The 20831-nt window shown below is 41.9% G+C and overlaps 1 protein-coding gene across 2 annotated transcripts in view; it reads left to right on the forward strand.

The window, feature by feature from the left end:
• EPHA6 (EPH receptor A6) overlaps positions 1-20831 on the forward strand; it is a 1356729-nt gene that overhangs the window by 1320662 nt on the left and 15236 nt on the right. For both annotated transcript variants that reach the window (XM_075335125.1, XM_075335126.1), the window contains 2 exons: positions 6130-6279; positions 16633-16826. In XM_075335125.1, coding sequence (XP_075191240.1) covers positions 6130-6279; positions 16633-16826 — 344 coding nt within the window. The remainder of the gene's footprint in view (positions 1-6129; positions 6280-16632; positions 16827-20831) is intronic.

Consider the following 20831-nt stretch of genomic DNA (forward strand, 5'->3'; position numbering starts at 1 on the left):
ATTGCACCTGACAGGTTCCCATTAAGTTCAACTGAAACAATTGTAAAACCTTAACCTTTTTTTTATTTTTTTTTAATTATCCACCAATCTTGAGCAAAAATGCAAAATAACTTTCACAATTCCTATGTGCAGAACATTCTGTATTGTTCTGCTATGCTCTCATGTAGAGCCGGTATATGTTGCTTATGGTGCAGAGCGTTTTGCAGGATGAATGCTCTGCTGGTTGTTTCACAGCACTGGGCTTCACGCTGGTCCTGGGAGGTGCTCTCACAGATACTTCTCGTTCCTGGTGATTGCTCTGCTTTATTAGGGTGCGAATTAGCACAGGACGCTGCTAGTCATACTTCCGATTTTACAGTTGTACTGTTGGCTCCCCTGGTGCTCAGATCTTGGTCTCTTGACTCCGGACTGTTTACCCATCACTGCCTGTCCTCCCCTGTTTCTGTTGTGACTTCCCGGCTTCTGATCTTAGTCTTCCTCCTGACCACGTCTCCGCCTGCTCCCTGTATTTTGTATGTACTTTCCTGGAACCCTGACCTTCGACTTGTATCTTAACCTCGTCTCTGTCTGCCCCCATGTACTGTCGTGACTTCCTGGTTTATGATCTCGGTCTGTCTGACTACCTCTTTTACTCATTTACTGCATGGAAGTAGTGTCTAGCGTCACCTAGTGACAGTCATCACAATAACCCAAAATCCTACTTTGCAGAAGTAGGTATAAGTAGTTTCACACCTGAAAATTGAAATATGGCACCAGTGTGTAGTATGTTTGGGGGGGGGGAGGGTGCATGGTTCATAAACTGCTAGGATAATTTATAGATCGGACACATTTTCAATTTTTAAAAGATTTAAATAAAAAATTTCTCCCCAAGCACTTTACAAAAAAAGTGTCAAGTAAGGCTTGTTAATTTCCTACAACAAAGAAGTGTGAAATTTAAAAAGAAAAAAGGAAAATTTTTAACAACACGCACACTTTGTGAGCTGGATGGTTAATTTAAACATTTCTGGATTCTGGAGATTTGTATTTAAAAAAATAAAGAGATGATGACTTTCCTGACGAATTAATGAAATTTCTTTCCTGGTTTGCAATTATACTGTGTGAAGATTAAAAAAAGAATACTATTAAAGAGAACCTGTCATTTAAAAAACACTAATCTACAGATATGGAGTTAATCTCCAGGTTAGTAGCATTCTGAAGCTGCCCAGCGCCCTCACAGAGAGCAATGCTGCTGGGAGGAAATGAGCTTAATTCCTTCCGGCCTCGGTCTTTCAATCATAGGGGTATGGCCGCCGCGACTTCAGTAACTGCTAAGGGGTACTTTACACGCTGCGACATCGCTAGCATTTGCTGGCTCTGTCGAGCGCGATAGCACCCGCCCCCGTCGTACGGCCGATATGTGGTGATCGCTGCCATAGTGAACATTATCGCTATGGCAGCGTCACACGCACATACCTGCTCTGCGACGTCGCTGTGACCGGCGAACTGCCTCCTATCTAAGGGGGAGGTTCTTTCAGCGTCACAGCGATGTCACAGCAGCATCACTGAACCGCCGCCCAATAGAAAAGGAGAGCAGGAGATGAGCGGCCGGAACATGCCGCCCACCTCCTTCCTTCCTCCTTTTCCGGTGGCCGCAGGTAAGGTGAGGTTCGCCGCTCCCGCGGTGTCACACATAGCGATGTGTACTGCCACTGGAATGACGAACAACATCGTACCGGTGGCAGCAGCGACAATAAGGAAATGAACGACGTGTCAACGATCACCATTTTGGAACGATTTTGCGATCGTTGATCGTCGCTCATTATTGTTACACGCTGCGATATCGCTAACGGCGCCGGATGTGCGTCACTAATGACGTGACCCCGACGATATATCGGCAGCAATGTCGCAGCGTGTAAAGTACCCCTAAGTGTATAGTGAGCAACGGCTGTCACCGCGCCCCTGGCACTGACTGACTGCCAGCTCAGTCACTGCTGGACAACTTTAATTTAAAACATAAATAACCTGAAGATTAACACTACATCTATAGTTTAATAGCGTGTTTTACATAACAGGTTCCCTTTAAGGTGCTATAACTACAGAATATCATAGATCAATGGATTCTCGGTCACACAAACTGCACAGGAACAGCACTTAACACCCTCTGTTAGCACAGAATAACTGTTCAAACAAAGTACAGGCACTCGGTGTATCATGGTGGGGCCAAACATCTAAATGCACCTTCCCTCCTGCTAGTTTTTCATCTATCTCCTCCCTTCTTTGGCTCTATAAAGCTGGAGTTGTCAATCAAAGGAGAAGGGACGGTGGCAATAGAAGGAAAATCAGCAGCAGGAAAGGTTTACATAAATGCTTTGCCACACCAATATGTATCAACTGTACTTGGTTTGAACAGTCATTTTGCGCTGACTGAGTCCCTTTTATCGTTGGATAAATTCGCAGACTAACTACCACTTGTATTTTCAATGTAAATTAACATTAGTACACAACACAATCCAATTTTTGGCCTTTTTTGTCCCTATGTGAATGAGCTGTGCACTCTGATCTCCTGTATCTATACTATAAAAGCATAAAAGGTGCTACTTAGCAGGGCTTCATCTTTTATATGTGCTGTCAAAATCCCCCCTGATTGGCTGTGCTAGTCATGTGATAGTTGCAGGGCATTATGGGAAAACTAGACCGGCCATTCCTGACATCATCAGCCCACTCTTTGACTCAACAGTGATATGGTGACGGACAGTTTATTTTTGCCATGCTTCGGTCTTGGGACTCCAGTGGCCTCTTCTTTCTCCAGCATTCTCTGCTGGCTATATTCTGTAGGATGATATCTGCGAAGGAGTTGCAGCCCTGCCGCTAAGGGATTTGCCTAGTAGGCTTAAGCCCCCGTCACATTTAGCGACTTACCAGCGATCCTGAAAACGATGCGACCTGATAAGAATCCCTGGTAAGTCGCTGGGAGGTTGCTGGTGAGATGTCAAACAGTCAGACCTTACCAATGATTTAGTAGCGATACAGGTCGCAGTAGCGACCTGTATAACGATCTCTGCTGTCATTAGGACCCTGTCACGCTGAGTCAAACATAGCGATGCATCCTGCCCAGCAGGACATAGCCTTTGAAGAAAATAAACCAGAGCAGTGAGTAACGATCAGCGATTTCACAGCAGGGGCCAGGTCGCTGCTTAGTGTCACACATAACGAGATCACTGGTGAGACCCCTATTACGTCACAAAACCTGTGACTCAACAGCGATCTCGCTATGTGAGAAGTACCCCTAAGACCAGTGTTGTATTTCTCTGTCTTCTCTTATTTGCCTTACCTACACCTTTCTTCTGTTCTCTGTTAGGTTGGTGGAAGGTTTTTCCTTGCTTGCATCTATTATTCCCCTTTTCCCCTTGTGCACATGCTTTGTTTGCCCACTTTTGGTTTCTGTCTACCCCTGTACACCTTCCCTATTCTATTTAGTTGTGCATAGTGACCTCCCCACTTTTTAAACAGGAGGAACGAGAATCAGCCCAATGGCCTTTTAGGAAGTCAGGTCTGGGCTGTGGTTTCTAGTTGTGTGCGTAGGGAATTCTAGTCTGTACAGGAACCAGTAGGGTGTGGGTATAGCTACAGGGTGATCGGCTTATTCCCCCCCTTTACCTGTGTTGGAGCATACACATACATAACGACTTTATTTTTGGGTGATCCGTGTGAATCGGATCGTAAAGTGTTTGAACTCACGACAACCTGTGGAATTTCAGGAAATTTGACTCAAAATCAATTTTCTGCAGATCGATTCAATCATCTCTAGTAGCAGGCCACTGTCTACCCAACCTATGACTTCAAAATTATAGAACCAGTCCTCATTTGTCTGAAAGTTCTGATAATCTTTATTTACAAGCATCAAACAAGTGATTTTTAGAGCCAATCAGAGGTACAAATGCCAATAGTGGCATCACATTTAAAGGCCCTGTCACACACAGAGATAAATCTGCGGCAGATCTGTGGCTGCAGTGAAATTGTGGACAATCAGTGCAAGGTTTGTGGCTGTGTACAAATGGAACAACATGTCCATGATTTCACTGCAACCACAGATCTGCCAAAGATTTATCTCTGTGTGTGATGGGGCCTTTAGCCTAGAGCCATGATGTCAGTAGATTGTCAATAGTTTGCTGGCAGCAGTGATATGTAGTGGTCATAATCTGGCTGGTTGTAAACAAGGACCAAAAGGTTTTCATGTTGGATTGTTACAGGGAACAAAAAATGGAGAACATAGTACATTTTCTTGTTTTCTAATATTTTCAGCTTAACCCTTTCATGATTGATGACATATATTTACGTCATCGGCTGTGTCCTTGCCTTAGCTGCGGGCTCACATGCTGAGTCTGAATTTTTCCCTGCACTTGATTTAATCAGCCATCAAGTGCCTCTAACAGCCGTGGTGGACAGCCAGCAGGATGACCCCGGACATACAGCTAATATGACAAGAACGATATTCAGCATAAAAAAGTTCAAGCGGTCCTAGAAGTGAAGAAATGGTCCTAACAGAGCCCTGATCGCAACACCACCAAATCTGCGTGAAATTACATGAAACAATGGAAGCCTATATACATGATATCTGGTTATGTCTTGTTATAGCCTTTTAGCCATTTTTAAACATTAAAAATACAAATAAAACATATGCATTTTTCGTTTCATAACCTTCTTTTGCTTTTTTTTTGTTCAATTTATAGTTTGAAGTTGCTATTGGCTGCCACCTTTAAAAGTATTGAGGCTGTTTTAACTTATGTCCTATTCGCCTGACTCCTAACTTTATTATGCAAGTAGTGGATTTGATTTATCTAATCCATAGATCTGTGCTTAGTTCTCCAAGATGTGAGGAACAACCTCAATTCCAAGTTCTTAAAAAAACTGCGTGCTGAGGTATATAGAAGAATTGATGCTGTTTTGAAATCAAAAGGCGGTCACACCAAATATAAAAGTGATTTAGATTTGTATTTTATTTATTCACTTTGCATTTTAATAATTGATAAATATAAACTATTAACACTTCTATTTTTATTTTGTAAAGTATTGGGAATTTGCAGCATTTGTTTCCTTTCCTCGGTGACATTTTAAACATTAGGATCACTTTGCGGCTTTTTTTTGGGGGTTTTTTTTTACGACACCTTCCTTTTAAAATGTTTGCACATTACTATATAGTATACAGTATATGTCCATATTCCGGAAGTAAGGAGACTATGGAAACAAGCTTATTGTAGTTATCTATCTGTATTCCAGATGTAACACCCAGAGACCCAAATAGATCTGAGAAACTAAACTTATATCAGGATAGATCTCTATGATGCTATAAGTTTGGTTCAGTGAAACTGGGTAAGGGACAGGTGTTACAGCTACAGTCCCTTGAAAAAGTATTCATACCCCATGACCTTTCTCACATGTTTTCCACCTTATACCCACAAACATAAATGCTTTTAATGAGATTTTAGGTGATATACCAACACTAGTATGTGTGAAATATAAAGAAAAATGATACATGGCTTTCTAAATATTTGAAAAATATAAAACTGAAAAATTTGTATTTAGCCCCCCTGAATCAATACTTTGTAGTACTACTTTTCACTTACTATTACTGCTGCAATTCCTTTAGGGTATGCCTCTACCAGCTGTGCACATCTAGTGGCTGAAATTGCTACCCATTCTTGTTTGCAAAATATCTCTAGCTCAGTGAGGTTGGATGGAGACGTCTGTGAACAGCAATCTTCAAGTCTTGCCACAGATTCTCAATAGGATTTAAGTCTGATCTGTGACTGGGCCATTTACACACATGAATATGCTTTGATCTAAACAATCCATTGTAGCTTGCCAGTGTGTTTAGGGTTGTTGTCCTGCTGGAAGGTGATCCTATGCCCCCGTCTCAAGTGTTTTGTGGCCTCTAACAAGTTTTCTTCCAGGATTGCCCTGAATTTAGCTCCATCCATCTTCCCATCAAATCTAAATAGATTCCCTGTCTCTGTTTTTGTGAAGAAAAGCCTCCCCACATCATGATGGGTGTCATGGAAAACTTCACATGTAAAGACCTCTCATATACATATTGTTAAAGTGACAATTTTTAACTATAAATATGTTGATAAAGATACTTTACATTTTTAGGGTGGAAAAATCCCCATCAGATGGACAGCTCCGGAAGCAATAGCCTATCGAAAGTTTTCTTCTGCAAGTGACGCCTGGAGCTATGGGATTGTGATGTGGGAAGTGATGTCTTATGGAGAAAGGCCATACTGGGAGATGTCTAATCAAGATGTAAGTAGCCTTTATATTTATTTTTTTAGTTTACCACTGATTTGTTTCACTTTATTGCATTTATATAAGTCTGGAAAAATGGAGGCTTAATAGAAATAGCACCTACAATAATAAGATGTAAGAACTAAAGGCATTAATGTAGCATGTGCCCTGGACGCTGAGCGCCAAAAAATAGTTCTACTTTAGTCAGTATCTTTAGAAACAGGGTTAATGCCCTAAACAGAATATTTTAGCCTCGATTAATGAAAGTGTGGTTATTTATCTGTACAATTTACAATTCCTTTTTGTTTGGTCTATGGATACATTTCTATTTTTTCATCAAACTGTCCTAAAACTCACTGTCGGAAACAAAGTGGACATTAGAGGGACAGTATTCTATATATACCGGTAGATTATATTCCATAGTGATAAACATTGCCTAGGATCGAAGTCCCAAGCCTACTTTCTTCTTCGCCCACAAATATGCAGTGAGGAGTTTGTATATATACAATATTAAACATTAGATCATAACATACTAACTCCACATGACTATAAAAAAAAGAAAAATAGTAGTCCAAAAAGATAATAATATTTTTATTTCAATTAAATTATAAACTATAGAAAAAGTTTGTAAGTTGATCACTGGTGTTATAATGGTGTGTGGGGACCACTTGGAAAAGTCTTATGGGTAAAAGGAATATAGTTAAACATGCTAGGAATATAGATACAGTTAGGTCCAGAAATATTTGGACAGTGACACAATTTTCGCGAGTTGGGCTCTGCATGCCACCACATTGGATTTGAAATGAAACCTCTACAACAGAATTCAAGTGCAGATTGTAACGTTTAATTTGAAGGTTTGAACAAAAATATCTGATAGAAATTGTAGGAATTGTACACATTTCTTTACAAACACTCCACATTTTAGGAGGTCAAAAGTAATTGGACAAATAAACCAAACCCAAACAAAATATTTTTATTTTCAATATTTTGTTGCGAATCCTTTGGAGGCAATCACTGCCTTAAGACTGGAACCCATGGACATCACCAAACGCTGGGTTTCCTCCTTCTTAATGCTTTGCCAGGCCTTTACAGCCGCAGCCTTCAGGTCTTGCTTGTTTGTGGGTCTTTCCGTCTTAAGTCTGGATTTGAGCAAGTGAAATGCATGCTCAATTGGGTTAAGATCTGGTGATTGACTTGGCCATTGCAGAATGTTCCACTTTTTTGCACTCATGAACTCCTGGGTAGCTTTGGCTGTATGCTTGGGGTCATTGTCTATCTGTACTATGAAGCGCCGTCCGATCAACTTTGCGGCATTTGGCTGAATCTGGGCTGAAAGTATATCCCGGTACACTTCAGAATTCATCCGGCTACTCTTGTCTGCTGTTATGTCATCAATAAACACAAGTGACCCAGTGCCATTGAAAGCCATGCATGCCCATGCCATCACGTTGCCTCCACCATGTTTTACAGAGGATGTGGTGTGCCTTGGATCATGTGCCGTTCCCTTTCTTCTCCAAACTTTTTTCTTCCCATCATTCTGGTACAGGTTGATCTTTGTCTCATCTGTCCATAGAATACTTTTCCAGAACTGAGCTGGCTTCATGAGGTGTTTTTCAGCAAATTTAACTCTGGCCTGTCTATTTTTGGAATTGATGAATGGTTTGCATCTAGATGTGAACCCTTTGTATTTACTTTCATGGAGTCTTCTCTTTACTGTTGACTTAGAGACAGATACATATACTTCACTGAGAGTGTTCTGGACTTCAGTTGATGTTGTGAACGGGTTCTTCTTCACCAAAGAAAGTATGCGGCGATCATCCACCACTGTTGTCATCCGTGGACGCCCAGGCCTTTTTGAGTTCCCAAGCTCACCAGTCAATTCCTTTTTTCTCAGAATGTACCCGACTGTTGATTTTGCTACTCCAAGCATGTCTGCTATCTCTCTGATGGATTTTTTCTTTTTTTTCAGCCTCAGGATGTTCTGCTTCACCTCAATTGAGAGTTCCTTAGACCGCATGTTGTCTGGTCACAGCAACAGCTTCCAAATGCAAAACCACACACCTGTAATCAACCCCAGACCTTTTAACTACTTCATTGATTACAGGTTAACGAGGGAGACGCCTTCAGAGTTAATTGCAGCCCTTAGAGTCCCTTGTCCAATTACTTTTGGTCCCTTGAAAAAGAGGAGGCTATGCATTACAGAGCTATGATTCCTAAACCCTTTCTCCGATTTGGATGTGAAAACTCTCATATTGCAGCTGGGAGTGTGCACTTTCAGCCCATATTATATATATAATTGTATTTCTGAACATGTTTTTGTAAACAGCTAAAATAACAAAACTTGTGTCACTGTCCAAATATTTCTGGACCTAACTGTAAATGTTATATGCATATGTCACAGTTGCATGAATATATAAGTGTAAAGCCCGCTTTACACGCTACAATAAATCTTACGATGTGTCGGCGGGGTCATGTCGTAAGTGACGCACATCTGGCATCGTAAGGTACATTGTAGTGTGTGACAGGTACGTGCGACTGCGATTGAACGAAAATCCGATCATCGCATGCACGTCGTTCATTTCTCATGAATTGAACATGCGGTTGTGCAATGTTCCCGAGGCAGCACACATCGCAGTGTGTGACACCCCGGGAACATTGAACGACAGCTTACCTCCGTCCACGGCTCCCACCGACAATGCGGAAGGAAGGAGGTGGGTGGGATGTTTACGTCCCGCTCATCTCCGCCCCTCCGCTTCTATTGGCCGGCTGCCGCTTGACGTCGATGTGACGCCGAACGTCCCGCCCACTCCAGGAAGTGGCCGTTCGCCGCCCACAACGAGGTCGTATGGACGGATAAGTACGTGTGACGGGGGTTAATCGTTTGTGCGGCACATTCAACAAATTGAACATGCCACACATACGATGGGGGCGGTTACGATCGCATACGATATCGTATGCGAAATCATAACATGTAAAGCAGGCTTTACACTAGAAGATAGAATGCATAAAGCTATCACTGTCTCAATATTAGTGCATGATATAGATACTCAAATATAATATTATTGTAGTCAAAGGTATCACAACAGCAGTGTAACACGGGAGCTCATTAAAGAGGATGGCCACTACTTTATCTACTGTGATCCATAAATTAACTGTATTGTGAAACACCTCCTTTAACCAATTTTGGTAATGAACTACTCTATCTCTGTAGCTCAGAGCTGATCATGTAACCCCTGGCTGCTGCGGCCGCTGATATCCGGTGATGTCACGGGCTTTAGAAGTTGACTTGACATCACCCTATCGTGCAGCAAATTGCGGTGGTGCAAGGTGAAAGGAGGCGGCGCTGGAAAGAACACGTATGCCTGCTATTTAAGGGAATGAATATTTACTGCTTCCCACGCCCATAATTAAAGGAATGAGGAGCAGAGAATATGCCAGCAGCTGATGTTGGTGTAAGTTGGTGCACATGGCAGTGCTTGCTCTGTGTCACAAGATGCAGGAGGTTGAAACTAGAGAAGGAGGGAAGGGAGGGGTTTGGATGGAGTTTTGAGTGGGTGTGATAGGTGCTAGCTTATAGGTCAATGCAAGGCATGATGGAACTTATAGTAATAGAACACAGAAAGAAAGGAGAGGAAGTTGTCGATTAACCCCATCAGCAATGAGTATGTGCTGCTAGAGAATGATAAACGGTATTATTACTAAAATAAGATAATCAAAGTTTTGAGAGGCACATAATAGTAAGATTGCATAAGAAAACAAAATCAGTTATGGCACACCGCACTACTTCAACACGCGTTTCACGTGTCTAGCTTCCTCAGGTGGTATAAGATTGAAGAGTCCCATTAACTACCACTGATTGACTGCTAAGCTCAAGTGACATAATAATGTTACACAAGCCCTGGGAGACCTGTCCTTGGATCAGCATTGGCACCAAAGGGAGAATAAGTTGTTCTTTAGTTTACGTGGTGAAATAAAGTCATTGAGAAAGGGTTGCCAACTTGTGTGTTTAAGCAATGGCAAAGTTCAGTAAACTTTGTAGGAATAGGTGAATTGAGACATAAGGTTTGTAATAAAAGGGCTTTTTGATTGTTTTTTGTTTTATGTTTGTACATCGATTTCCCTAAGGGTTTAAACATTTGAACAGATTGTTGGTACTTTAATCAATACATTATATTATGCAGACTGTAACATATTATAAGCTGATTTCTCTTATCAGTAGTTCTTACATTTTTTATATACAGCAGGAGCATATCCGCTTCCTATTAATTTGAATGGGAGGCAGATGTGCAGGACCCGGCCACGGCCGCTATCAGAAGACAGGGCAGCTCCAGAACTGAGCATTTGCGTCTGCCTGCTGACACCGCCGACACCGAAAATAGCTGATCAGCAGGGGTAGAGGGTTTTGGATGCTGGCTGATCAGCCATTGATGACCTATCCTAAAGATAGGCCATCAGTGTCAAAGTAGTGGCCAACCTCTTTAATAATATTGCACATCTAATTATACATTAACCACATAGTGTGTATTCTATAAAATGAAGAACTGTTCTTTGACCTTCTTGGAAAATATTTTGGCATGATGAATGTGGGAGAGGGCTGTGAAGTTATTTTTTTATGGGGTAACTGTAATTATGGTTGCCTTTCTTCAAACCCCGTTTAAATGTGCATTCAAAAAAATGGTAGTTTGTGTTGTAAATTTACTGGATACATTTTGCTCAACACCCACCGGACATGTGTAGCCCAACTGACAGGAGTGCAGAGTGTGCGCACAAAGAGAAGTACAGCTTCACTAGAAAGGATAGGCTTTAACAGTACATAGGCTATGTTTCTATTGAATGCATGAGCTGCATGAGCACCGGCCTCCTGAGCAGCGAACCCCTTGGAGGGAGGGGGGCTTTTAAGCAATCATGGAGGTCTCAAGACTAGAAAAGAGCAAACCCAAGGTTTGATGTTCGGTGCTGTTACCAAATACAGATTTCACACAAAAAAAAACAGTTCGGGTTTGGAGTTTGGGTGCTTTACGTATGCAAATCACTCATGAGAGCATTGCTGTGGATACACTCGGTGCTCAGCCCAGTGTGAGCCACTTGCAGTGTTTGAAGGGCTCACACTGAGGGTAAAATCAGTGTTATCAGATGTAGTGTGACCAAAAAATGGAAAAACCCCCATCCACCCGCTCCTGAAAGTGATCTGCTTATGGGTAGCTGCATGTGGGCGGAGACCTGAACTGCCCAATTAGTGACTTCCAATGGGGTTCAGTTCAAGTCCCAAACCAAAATGTATCTAAAGTCTGGCTGAACCTGGCAAACCGAACTTCCACGGGTCCACTCATCTTTACTCAGGACTCAACTCCCACCAATCTTGCAATTAAATGGGAAGTAAAATATAAAAAAATGTTAAAGCTTTACCTACTCTTAATGGCTGTGCAAAACTAGTTTATATTATTTTATATATTATATAATATATTAATAATATTTTTCAAGTACCACAAGTTGTCCATTGAGGAATTCAGAAATGAAACTCCATTAAGTACTTAATAAAGTTGAGATTGTCAACATGAACAAAACGTTACTCAATCATTATATAAGAGGTCTTAGGTTCCATCTTCAAGTAATAAGGAAATGGCTTTTACTTTATATTTTCATTCCTTAACGTAAAGCACATTAGCTCTCACAAACTGTTGTAAGGAGTAAAGTGGAAAATACAACTTACAGCTGCAACGTACGGGAAATTTTCTGATAATTTTTATGTGAAGAAAACAAAAGTTCAGACAAAGTACATCTGACGTTCCGAACAATTCCGAAGACTTTTCTCAATCTGTAAGTGAATGTATAAATTAATGTGCACTGTAGAACTCACCAATTTTTTTGAGAGGCAAAAAAAAGAAAAAAAGAACAGCTAATGGATTTCAAACAATGCCGACATAATTGCTCGAGAAAATTGAACAAAGAGCACGGCAGCCTGTTCGTAAGTACGGTGTCTCCCAAGAGTAAGAACAGATCCAAAGGGAATGTCACTGCATTGTTCAATCCGATGGCGAAAAAGGAAAGTGTAAAGATTTCTACTCAATTTATTCATCAAAAGCTTTTTTTTTGCAGTTAAATCTACAATAAACGCCTCCAGAGATTGTGACACAGTATGAGGAGTAGTTATGAGGAGATAATGGAATTACTTGGTAAATGAACTTTAGGGCCATTGGGTTTCACTACTCAGTGCCATTGTTATACATAGATGTTGTGGCATTATAGTTATTAAGTCGGAAAGGAAAATACCTTTGTAGCTTGGTATAAATTGCTGTTATTTCACTTCTAGCACCCAAAGAATTCTAATTTCACCCTTATCCACACACCGATAGGTGCCATGAACACAACATCTTAGTCATTGTCTTTGGGATCGCCAATAAGCATCGGAATTAGGCTTTAGTCACTGTTGAATCTATATAAAAGCCAAGCTACTTAATATTCTTTTGCTCAACCAATGTAATAGTAATAGAAGTTCAAGAGACTCTTCACAATATTACATGTAGACAATTAAATCTGATAACCTTAATGAGTTATTGTCTCAATTTATAGTCCTTGTATACCCTGCTCAAAATAATTAAGTGAATACTTACACAACACAGTTTTAGGGGTGCTTCACACACAGCGAGCTCGCTGCCGAGATCGCTGCTGAGTCACGCTTTTTGTGACGCAGCAGTGACCTCATTAGCGATCTCGCTGTGTGTGACACTGAGCAGCGATCTGGCCCCTGCTGCGAGATCGCTGCTCGTTACACACAGCCCTGGTTCGTTTTCTTCAAAGCCGCTCTCCTGCTGTGACACACAGATCGCTGTGTGTGACAGCAAGAGAGCGACAAATGAAGCGAGCAGGGAGCAGGAGCCGGCGTCTGACAGCTGAGGTAAGCTGTATCCAAGATAAACATCGGGTAACCAAGGTGGTTACCCGATATTTACCTTAGTTACGAGCCTCTGCAGCTCTCACGCTGCCTGTGCTGCCGGCTCCGGCTCTCTGCACATGTAGCTGCTGTACACATCGGGTTAATTAACACGATGTGTACAGCAGCTAGGAGAGCAAGGAGCCAGCGCTAAGCAGTGTGCGCGGCTCCCTGCTCTCTGCACATGTAGCTGCATTACACATCGGGTTAATTAACCCGATGTGTACTGTAGCTAGGAGAGCAAGGAGCCAGCGCTCAGTGTGCGCGGCTCCCTGCTCCCTGCTCACACTGGTAACTAATGTAAACATCGGGTAACCATACCCGATGTTTACCTTAGTTACCAGTCTCCGCAGCTTCCAGACGGCGGCTCCGTGCAAGCGCAGCGTCGCTTGCACGTCGCTGCTGGCTGGGGGCTGTTCACTGGTCGCTGGTGAGATCTGCCTGTTTGACAGCTCACCAGCGACCATGTAGCGATGCAGCAGCGATCCTGACCAGGTCATATCGCTGGTCGGATCGCTGCTGCATCGCTAAGTGTGAAGGTACCCTAACTTCAACTTAATTAAGTTTCAAGGATATTAACCTGTCCAGTTTAGAAATTTAAATAAGGTGAATAAATGGCATCTTTTTTAGTGCAAATGAAAGTGACAACTGGTGCACAAATAAACCAAGTGAGACAATCCTTAAAAAAAGAGTGGTGGTGGTCGACACATGACTCTCACCTTATCCTTCCTGAATGATTCTTCTCTAGTTTAACATTTTGCTATTGTCTTGTCACTTCTGGTACCTTGAGGAGGGACCTGCTGCTCATTAAGGATGCATAGGTAGTACAGCTGTTTTAAGATGGCACATCCATATGTCCAGTCACAAGAAGGTTGGCTGTGCTTCCTCAGCAAAGTCTCAAGAGCATGAAGCAAATACAGGACAATGGTCGTTAAATGAGGTGAGCAGAACATAGTCAAGAAGGGCATTACAGCAACCGGATTGTATTGGTCTTTTGTGCGAGAGAGTATGAGGAGCACTGCCAGAGTCCTAGAAAATAGCGTCCTTACCACTATTGGGGCACGTTTCTGACCAAATTGTGAGAAACAGACGAGGGCCTGATGCAGTGTAAAAATTAAATGACATTCACAAGAGAACATCAGAATTCATCAGGTCCGCAATTCAATCAACATCTTTTTGCAGTTGAGAGCAGTTTTATACCGAGCACGTTACAGATCTGAAAGTTTCTGGATGATGTCCTGATCCAAGTCTGAGAGGATATCCCCCTAGGACATCATCGGCCATCTTATCAGAAGTATGACCAGACGTTGGGAGTGCATGTACGTGGGGCCATACACACCACTGAGTCACAGTATGAGTTACTATGATGACATTTTTGTAAAATTGGAACTGCCTGTGATTCCAAAGTTTTACTTTGATGTTGGTTTCCATTGACTGTCTAAATGTCATTTTGAGCTCAAGTAATTACACAATTAATATCAGTAAAGAATTTCAAGTTGAATTTTTCATTGTTTGAGATACGATTGTGATTCAAGTTTTCCGTTCAATATTTTTGGCTATATTTCTCCAGACCTTTTTTAATCATGTTGCTTTTCTTTAGTTTTACAATTTTTCTTCTTCTATACATTAACTTTTCCTAGCCTTGGTACTCAAGTACATCGACTTATTACAACACTGTCCCGAAACAGTACCAGATCCCATACTTGGCTTTATTATTGTCATGATTGTCTCTCTGCTATTAAAGTTTAGTGACAGGTTCTGATTCTGAGACCCCCTTTCTCTTGTGAAGAGTCTGCTCTTTAAATGTATTCACTTTCCTTTGGGGAAGAGATGGTTATTGTGAATATTCCCTGCCAGCAAGTGGTCTAATTTCTATCTCAGGTGTTTCCGGTTTGGACCACTCCCAGTCCCTTTATTTACACTGTGCTACCAACAGAAGGTGCCAGTAATTCTCATTCATTTGGATGCTGGGCCTGGAGGTGAAAGAAGCTGGTGTAGCCCTCACTTGAAGTTGCTTTGGTGGCTGCAGTCTTGGGTCTGACTGCAGCAGTTTGTTGTTGTGTTCCTCCCTGTCTGTCTTCCATCCCTGGTGTGTTGTTTTAGTGCAGTGGTGGGACTAACGATCCTTACTTACCCACTCCCTAGCCAGGACTGTAGGGTCACTCAGGGTTTTAGGTTCCTGCTCAGCGACAGGTGAGGAACTTGTAGAGTGACTGGCTAGGCATGCAGGGTACAGTGGTAGGTAAGTGAAGAAGGTGTCTATCTTCCCTGTCACTAGCACTAGGGCTCACCTTTGTTAAAGTGTCCCTGGTGTACCCCTTGTGTGTCAAGGTGTTATCCCTGTTAAGTTGTATGTTTGGCCTCACCCTTGTCCGCGTCGTGACAATTATCACTCCATGCATGAATCATATATGCAAAGCCATGAACATAAATCAGTATATCTATAGTAAATGAATTCTTGAAGAAATATTGAGCGAAGTTGTGTTGAGTAGTTCCTTCCTCAGGTGAAAATATGCTTTTCTGTTTATTTTTTCTAAGCTCATCCAAAAATGGTTCTTTCACAAATGGTTTGATGATTATTCAATAAAACAAAATGTTGTTGACATGTTATTCAATGTATAAGAGCTCATTTGTACCATTATAGGCCACCAATACACATAATATAAAAAAATGATAAAAATGGACCATTGCGTATAACCATCTATTGGAAATTATACATGACCCAACCTGTCTGCCAAAAATGTAATGTGAGGTTTGATGTTTATGGGACATTTTTTACTACAAATACAACTTTATGGTATGATCAGTCACATCAATTCCTTTTTTCCAACCCCAACCATATTTTTTTTGTAAAAGTTTCCCTAACCTGATAGTCTTCTCTGGAGAGTTGACCATCAGATCCTTTGTATCCACTGGATGATTATATTCTGGCCAAACATAACCTTTTTTTGTATGTGTTGTATACCTGTCACCAAAAGAGACATCATGAAGGTTGAGATGGCTCGGCTCTAGCCTCATTCTGCATGAAACACTGTGTATAAGAAGACTTTGGTGGTGGGATCGGACTCAAAATGCAGTCATCTTTTCTTTTGCTTCATGGAACAATGGATGTACTAATATACTAATAAATAATATTAGTGTATTAGTAGATCTTAAAAAATACAAAGACTAAGGTTTTACATGACTTCGTAGATTGATATTATTGAAGTCACGGAAATAAATTTCACTTGCCTCATCTTGTAGTGCACTGATCCTGGGTTACTGTGCTACAGACGAGAGCTAAATTAAGAGTTCTTCAGGGTTCAGTGCTGAAATCTCGCAGCGTTCCTTGCTGACCTTATAATAGCTCAGCTAAAATGTTAAAAGCTATCAGGGCATGTTGTAGAAAAGAATGCACATGTCACAGATGTAATGTAATACTTATGTGTGATTATTTCTAGGTCATCCTGTCCATAGAAGAAGGTTACCGTCTCCCTGCTCCGATGGGGTGTCCAGTCCCTCTTCATCAGTTAATGCTCCACTGCTGGCAGAAAGAAAGGAATCACCGACCTAAGTTTTCAGACATCGTGAGCTTTTTAGACAAGCTCATCCGCAACCCCAGCACCCTTAATATACTTGTTGAAGATATTCTGGGGTAAGAAATATGGCAAAAGGCACAAAATAGCAATTTATATATCAGGAGACCAGATTAGAAGGGTTTGTAATGTGACACAGCTAAACTCAGTTGCACTGCCCTTCCACCCACACTGATTCATGCAGGAGGTTAGACCAGGATATCAGAGCTGGATCATTACATCTCACACACTAAAGCCGGCGTCACACGGTACGATCTATCATGCAATCGCACGAGCGATCGTACCCGCCCCCGTCATTTGTGCGTCACGGGCAAACATTTTATTAGCTACACTATGACCAGTGATGCTCCAGACTAATAGTCTTTGCAAACCAGAGCCTCCAAAGCACTGGAAAATCTTTACAGGGATCTCCTACTATTTTGTTTCCTTTGTAGTATTGGCCTTTCTATTTGATGACTTTTTTGTGTTCTTTAAGTCCCTGCTGTTAGATATGTATGTCCTAAAGTGATGACCTTGTTCCAAAGTATTGAGAATTAAAACAGCCCGAGTGTAGAATTGTAATACAATAATTTTTCTAAAGTATCTAATCAAGCGGGGTCCCAATGATAATGAGAATGGGACCCACATTTAAACTGAAAGGATATCATGCATGCACAGAGCCCCTCCGTTGACATGTATGGGACTAATGAAGATAGTCCAGTTCTTTACTTAATTTTTTCATATAGAGATAAGTGAGAATAGCCGCTTCTGCCAAACAGAAAAAAATAAAAGCTCCAAGATGGGACTGCAGGTAGTTAGTCATGTATCACAAACCTTGTGTATAACTAATATGGCCTGATTATGGCAAAACCCTAGGGGTAGTCTCATCTTATGGATATAAGAGGGGTCTCTTTGATAGCTAGAGCAAGGTTCAAAACTGATATCATATTGCTTCATTGAAATATATGGCTGCCCACATTTTTGTGGAAGTTATACAGACTACAGAGATCAACTGATTATCTTCTTTCTGAAAAGGGGTTGTCTTGGTGAAACACAATTTTTCTTTAAAGGGAACCAACGAGCAGGATTTTCATATATAAAGCAAAGCCAGTGCTATACTGGTAGTAGGATGCTGAATGTAAGCATAACTTTTGTTCTGAGATTGGATGTTTTATTTCAGAAATATGTGCAAGTAAAGTTCCAGCAATGCACTGCTATTTGATTGACAGGTGCAACAGGGAGATAATATGTGGGTCGGGTCTTGCTATCTATTCCTGCCCCTGTCTGTCTGCCTGGCCTTCTTCCTCCTTTCACCATCATAGACATTAATTCTGGTACATGCAGACAAACAGGGGCTGAAATAGATAACAAGACCTATATATTCCCTTCCTGTTGCACCTATCAATCAATTAGCAGTGCATTGCTGGAACGTTACTTTGCATATATTTCTGAAATGAAACCTCCAATCTCTGAACAAAAGGTATGTTTACATTCAGCATCCTAGCGCCAGTATAGCACTGGCTTTACTTTATATATAAAATTCCTGCTGGTTAGTTCCCTTTAAATGGGTAAAAATCACAGATTGTACTCACCCTCCCTGGGACCAGCACACGTTCCCAGCCACTTATCTAATATTGTTATTTTGGCTGCAGCATTGACCTCACATTGACAACACACATCACCACTGCAGCCAATCACTGAGCTCGCAAGCTCATAGTTTTTAGTTCAGCACATCCACAGAGCTCAGTGATTGGCTGCAGTGGTGATGTACACTGTGCATGTGACTTCACCACTGCACCAAAAACACAGAAACAGAGACCAGAGATGCAGCAAACTGGTGCTGGACCCGGGAAAGGTGATTAACTGCTGTTTAGACGCCAAACACTCTAAAATAACTAAAATAACACTTTCCTGAAATATGTGAACCTCTTTAAACCAAAAGTTGTAAATACTTTGTTGGATGAACAAGAAGCAGATTTCTTATTGGGTGCATCACCAATTATGACCAAGTCCTATAGAGGTTCCTCATGCTTGAGATCCTATCAATATGCTATTAAAAGGAGGCGCAAACATTACAAAAAAGCTTGTGAATTTGGGGCAATTATTTTGAGTAAGAGTTAAAAAAAAGCAGTGTTCTCATTAAGCCCATGATGAGATGCGTATTTATTAGCTCACAGCATGGATGATGGAGGAAGCGCCAGCGAATAACACACTTTAGTAGAGTAAAGGGCATCGGAAAATAGATCACAGGATCATGATCATTAAATTCAAAGTACTTTGACCTATGAGCGGGGAAATCAGTCAATGAACATAATAAAGAAAAAACCTTGACCAATATAGCTGCTATTAATCCACATGCATAACGGAGGCTGATGATGAAGAGGAGCCTCGGCGATGAATGACTTGTGTGCGCCCTCTGTTCTATGGCAGCGTTATTTATTTGGGTCTTAAACTGGTGATTGGAGAAGTACATCGCGGCTCTGACTTTTAGCTCATTTGCTGCATGCTGTTATTTTGAGACATCTCTTAATCACGTTAATTACCGCTATCCTTTACAATAACATCACTTCAAGTATGAGCACTGTCCATTATAAGCTATGAGTGCATCTGTCTATAGAGCACAAGTCCAGCTTCACCGGATAAATCATCACTGCTGCGTTATCGGTTCGGCTCCTTCCGTTAGTGCGTCTGTTGCCATTTTTGTGTATCATACCTGGAAACCTTCTTATAGAAATGCTGGCCTAGAAATCTCCCCAATATAGCTGGTCATCTGGAGTTCACCAACCAGACTGATAAAAATGGACCACTCCAGACACAACCTTTGTAATAACTGGAATAGGGTCTAAGGGGCACTTTGCACACTACGACATCAAAGGTGCAATGTCGGTGGGGTCAAATTGAAAGTGACGCACATCCAGCGTCGCAGGCGATATCGTAGTGTGTAAAGCATTTTTGATACGATTAACAAGCGCAAAATCGTCGTAATCGTATCATCAGAGTAGCATCGGTCATTTACATAATTTGGAAATGACCGATGTTTTGATGTTGTTCCTCGTTCCAGTGGCATCACACATCGCTGTGTGTGAAGCCGCAGGAGTGAGGAACATCTCCTACCTACGTCCTGCGGCTCACGCCAGCTATGCGGAAGGAAGGAGGTGGGCGGGATGTTTACGTAAGGAGGCGGGTCGCCGGCCAGAGCGACATCGCAGGGCAGGTGAGTGCATGTGAAGCTGCCGTAGCGATAATGTTCGCTACACCAGCTATCACCATGATATCGCAGCTGCGACGGGGGCGGGGACTATCGCTCTCGGCATCGCAAGCATCGGCTTGCGATGTCGTAGTGTGCAAAGTGCCCCTAAGGCCATGTTCACACATTGCGTTTTTACAGCATTTTTATTCTTGCTTGCTAACCCTGTTCTTTTGGCAGTAAAGAAGCCGTTTACAAAAAGCAGGTTTTGATGGTTTCTTTATTGCATTTTTTGCTGTATTTTTGAGGGTGTGGATTATATGTGTCATTTGTCTACAGTACGCTTTATAAAGTACCATATTTTTTGTTTTATAAGATGCACCAGATTATAAGACGCAACCCGAATTTAGAGGAAAAAAAAGGAGATACAAAAATGTGAGGTTTGTCTTATAATCCGGTGGTGTCTTACCGGGGAGAGGGGGGGTGGCAGCGGTGGTGGAGCGGGGTCACCAGAGCCAGGGATGGTGCTGGAATAGGGTGATGCTACAGGTGGTGTGGCAGGTATCCAACATCCTCACTGCGGGTGCTATGAGGCTGTTGGCGGCGCGGCCTTCAAGGAAATGGCGCCCGGAGTCAGTGAGTTTACAGATTGAGCTATCAGCTGAATGAAGAGCTGAGATATCATTTGTGCATGCACCACTTCTGGGTGCCATTTCCTTAAGTCCGCTACTGGGAGATCAATGGACCAGAGGCGGCATGTGTGTAGATGAGATTTGGAGCTGAGAGCTCAATCTGCGCACATGCCAACTCCAAGCGCCATTATTTGAAGCCCGCACCGCCAACATTTTCAGGATGGCCCCTGCCTCACCGCCCATAGCGAGCACAGCCTGTCATCAGC

This window comes from Anomaloglossus baeobatrachus, chromosome 2 (assembly GCF_048569485.1).
Source record: "Anomaloglossus baeobatrachus isolate aAnoBae1 chromosome 2, aAnoBae1.hap1, whole genome shotgun sequence".
In the NCBI taxonomy this organism is placed as follows: Eukaryota; Metazoa; Chordata; class Amphibia; order Anura; family Aromobatidae; genus Anomaloglossus; species Anomaloglossus baeobatrachus.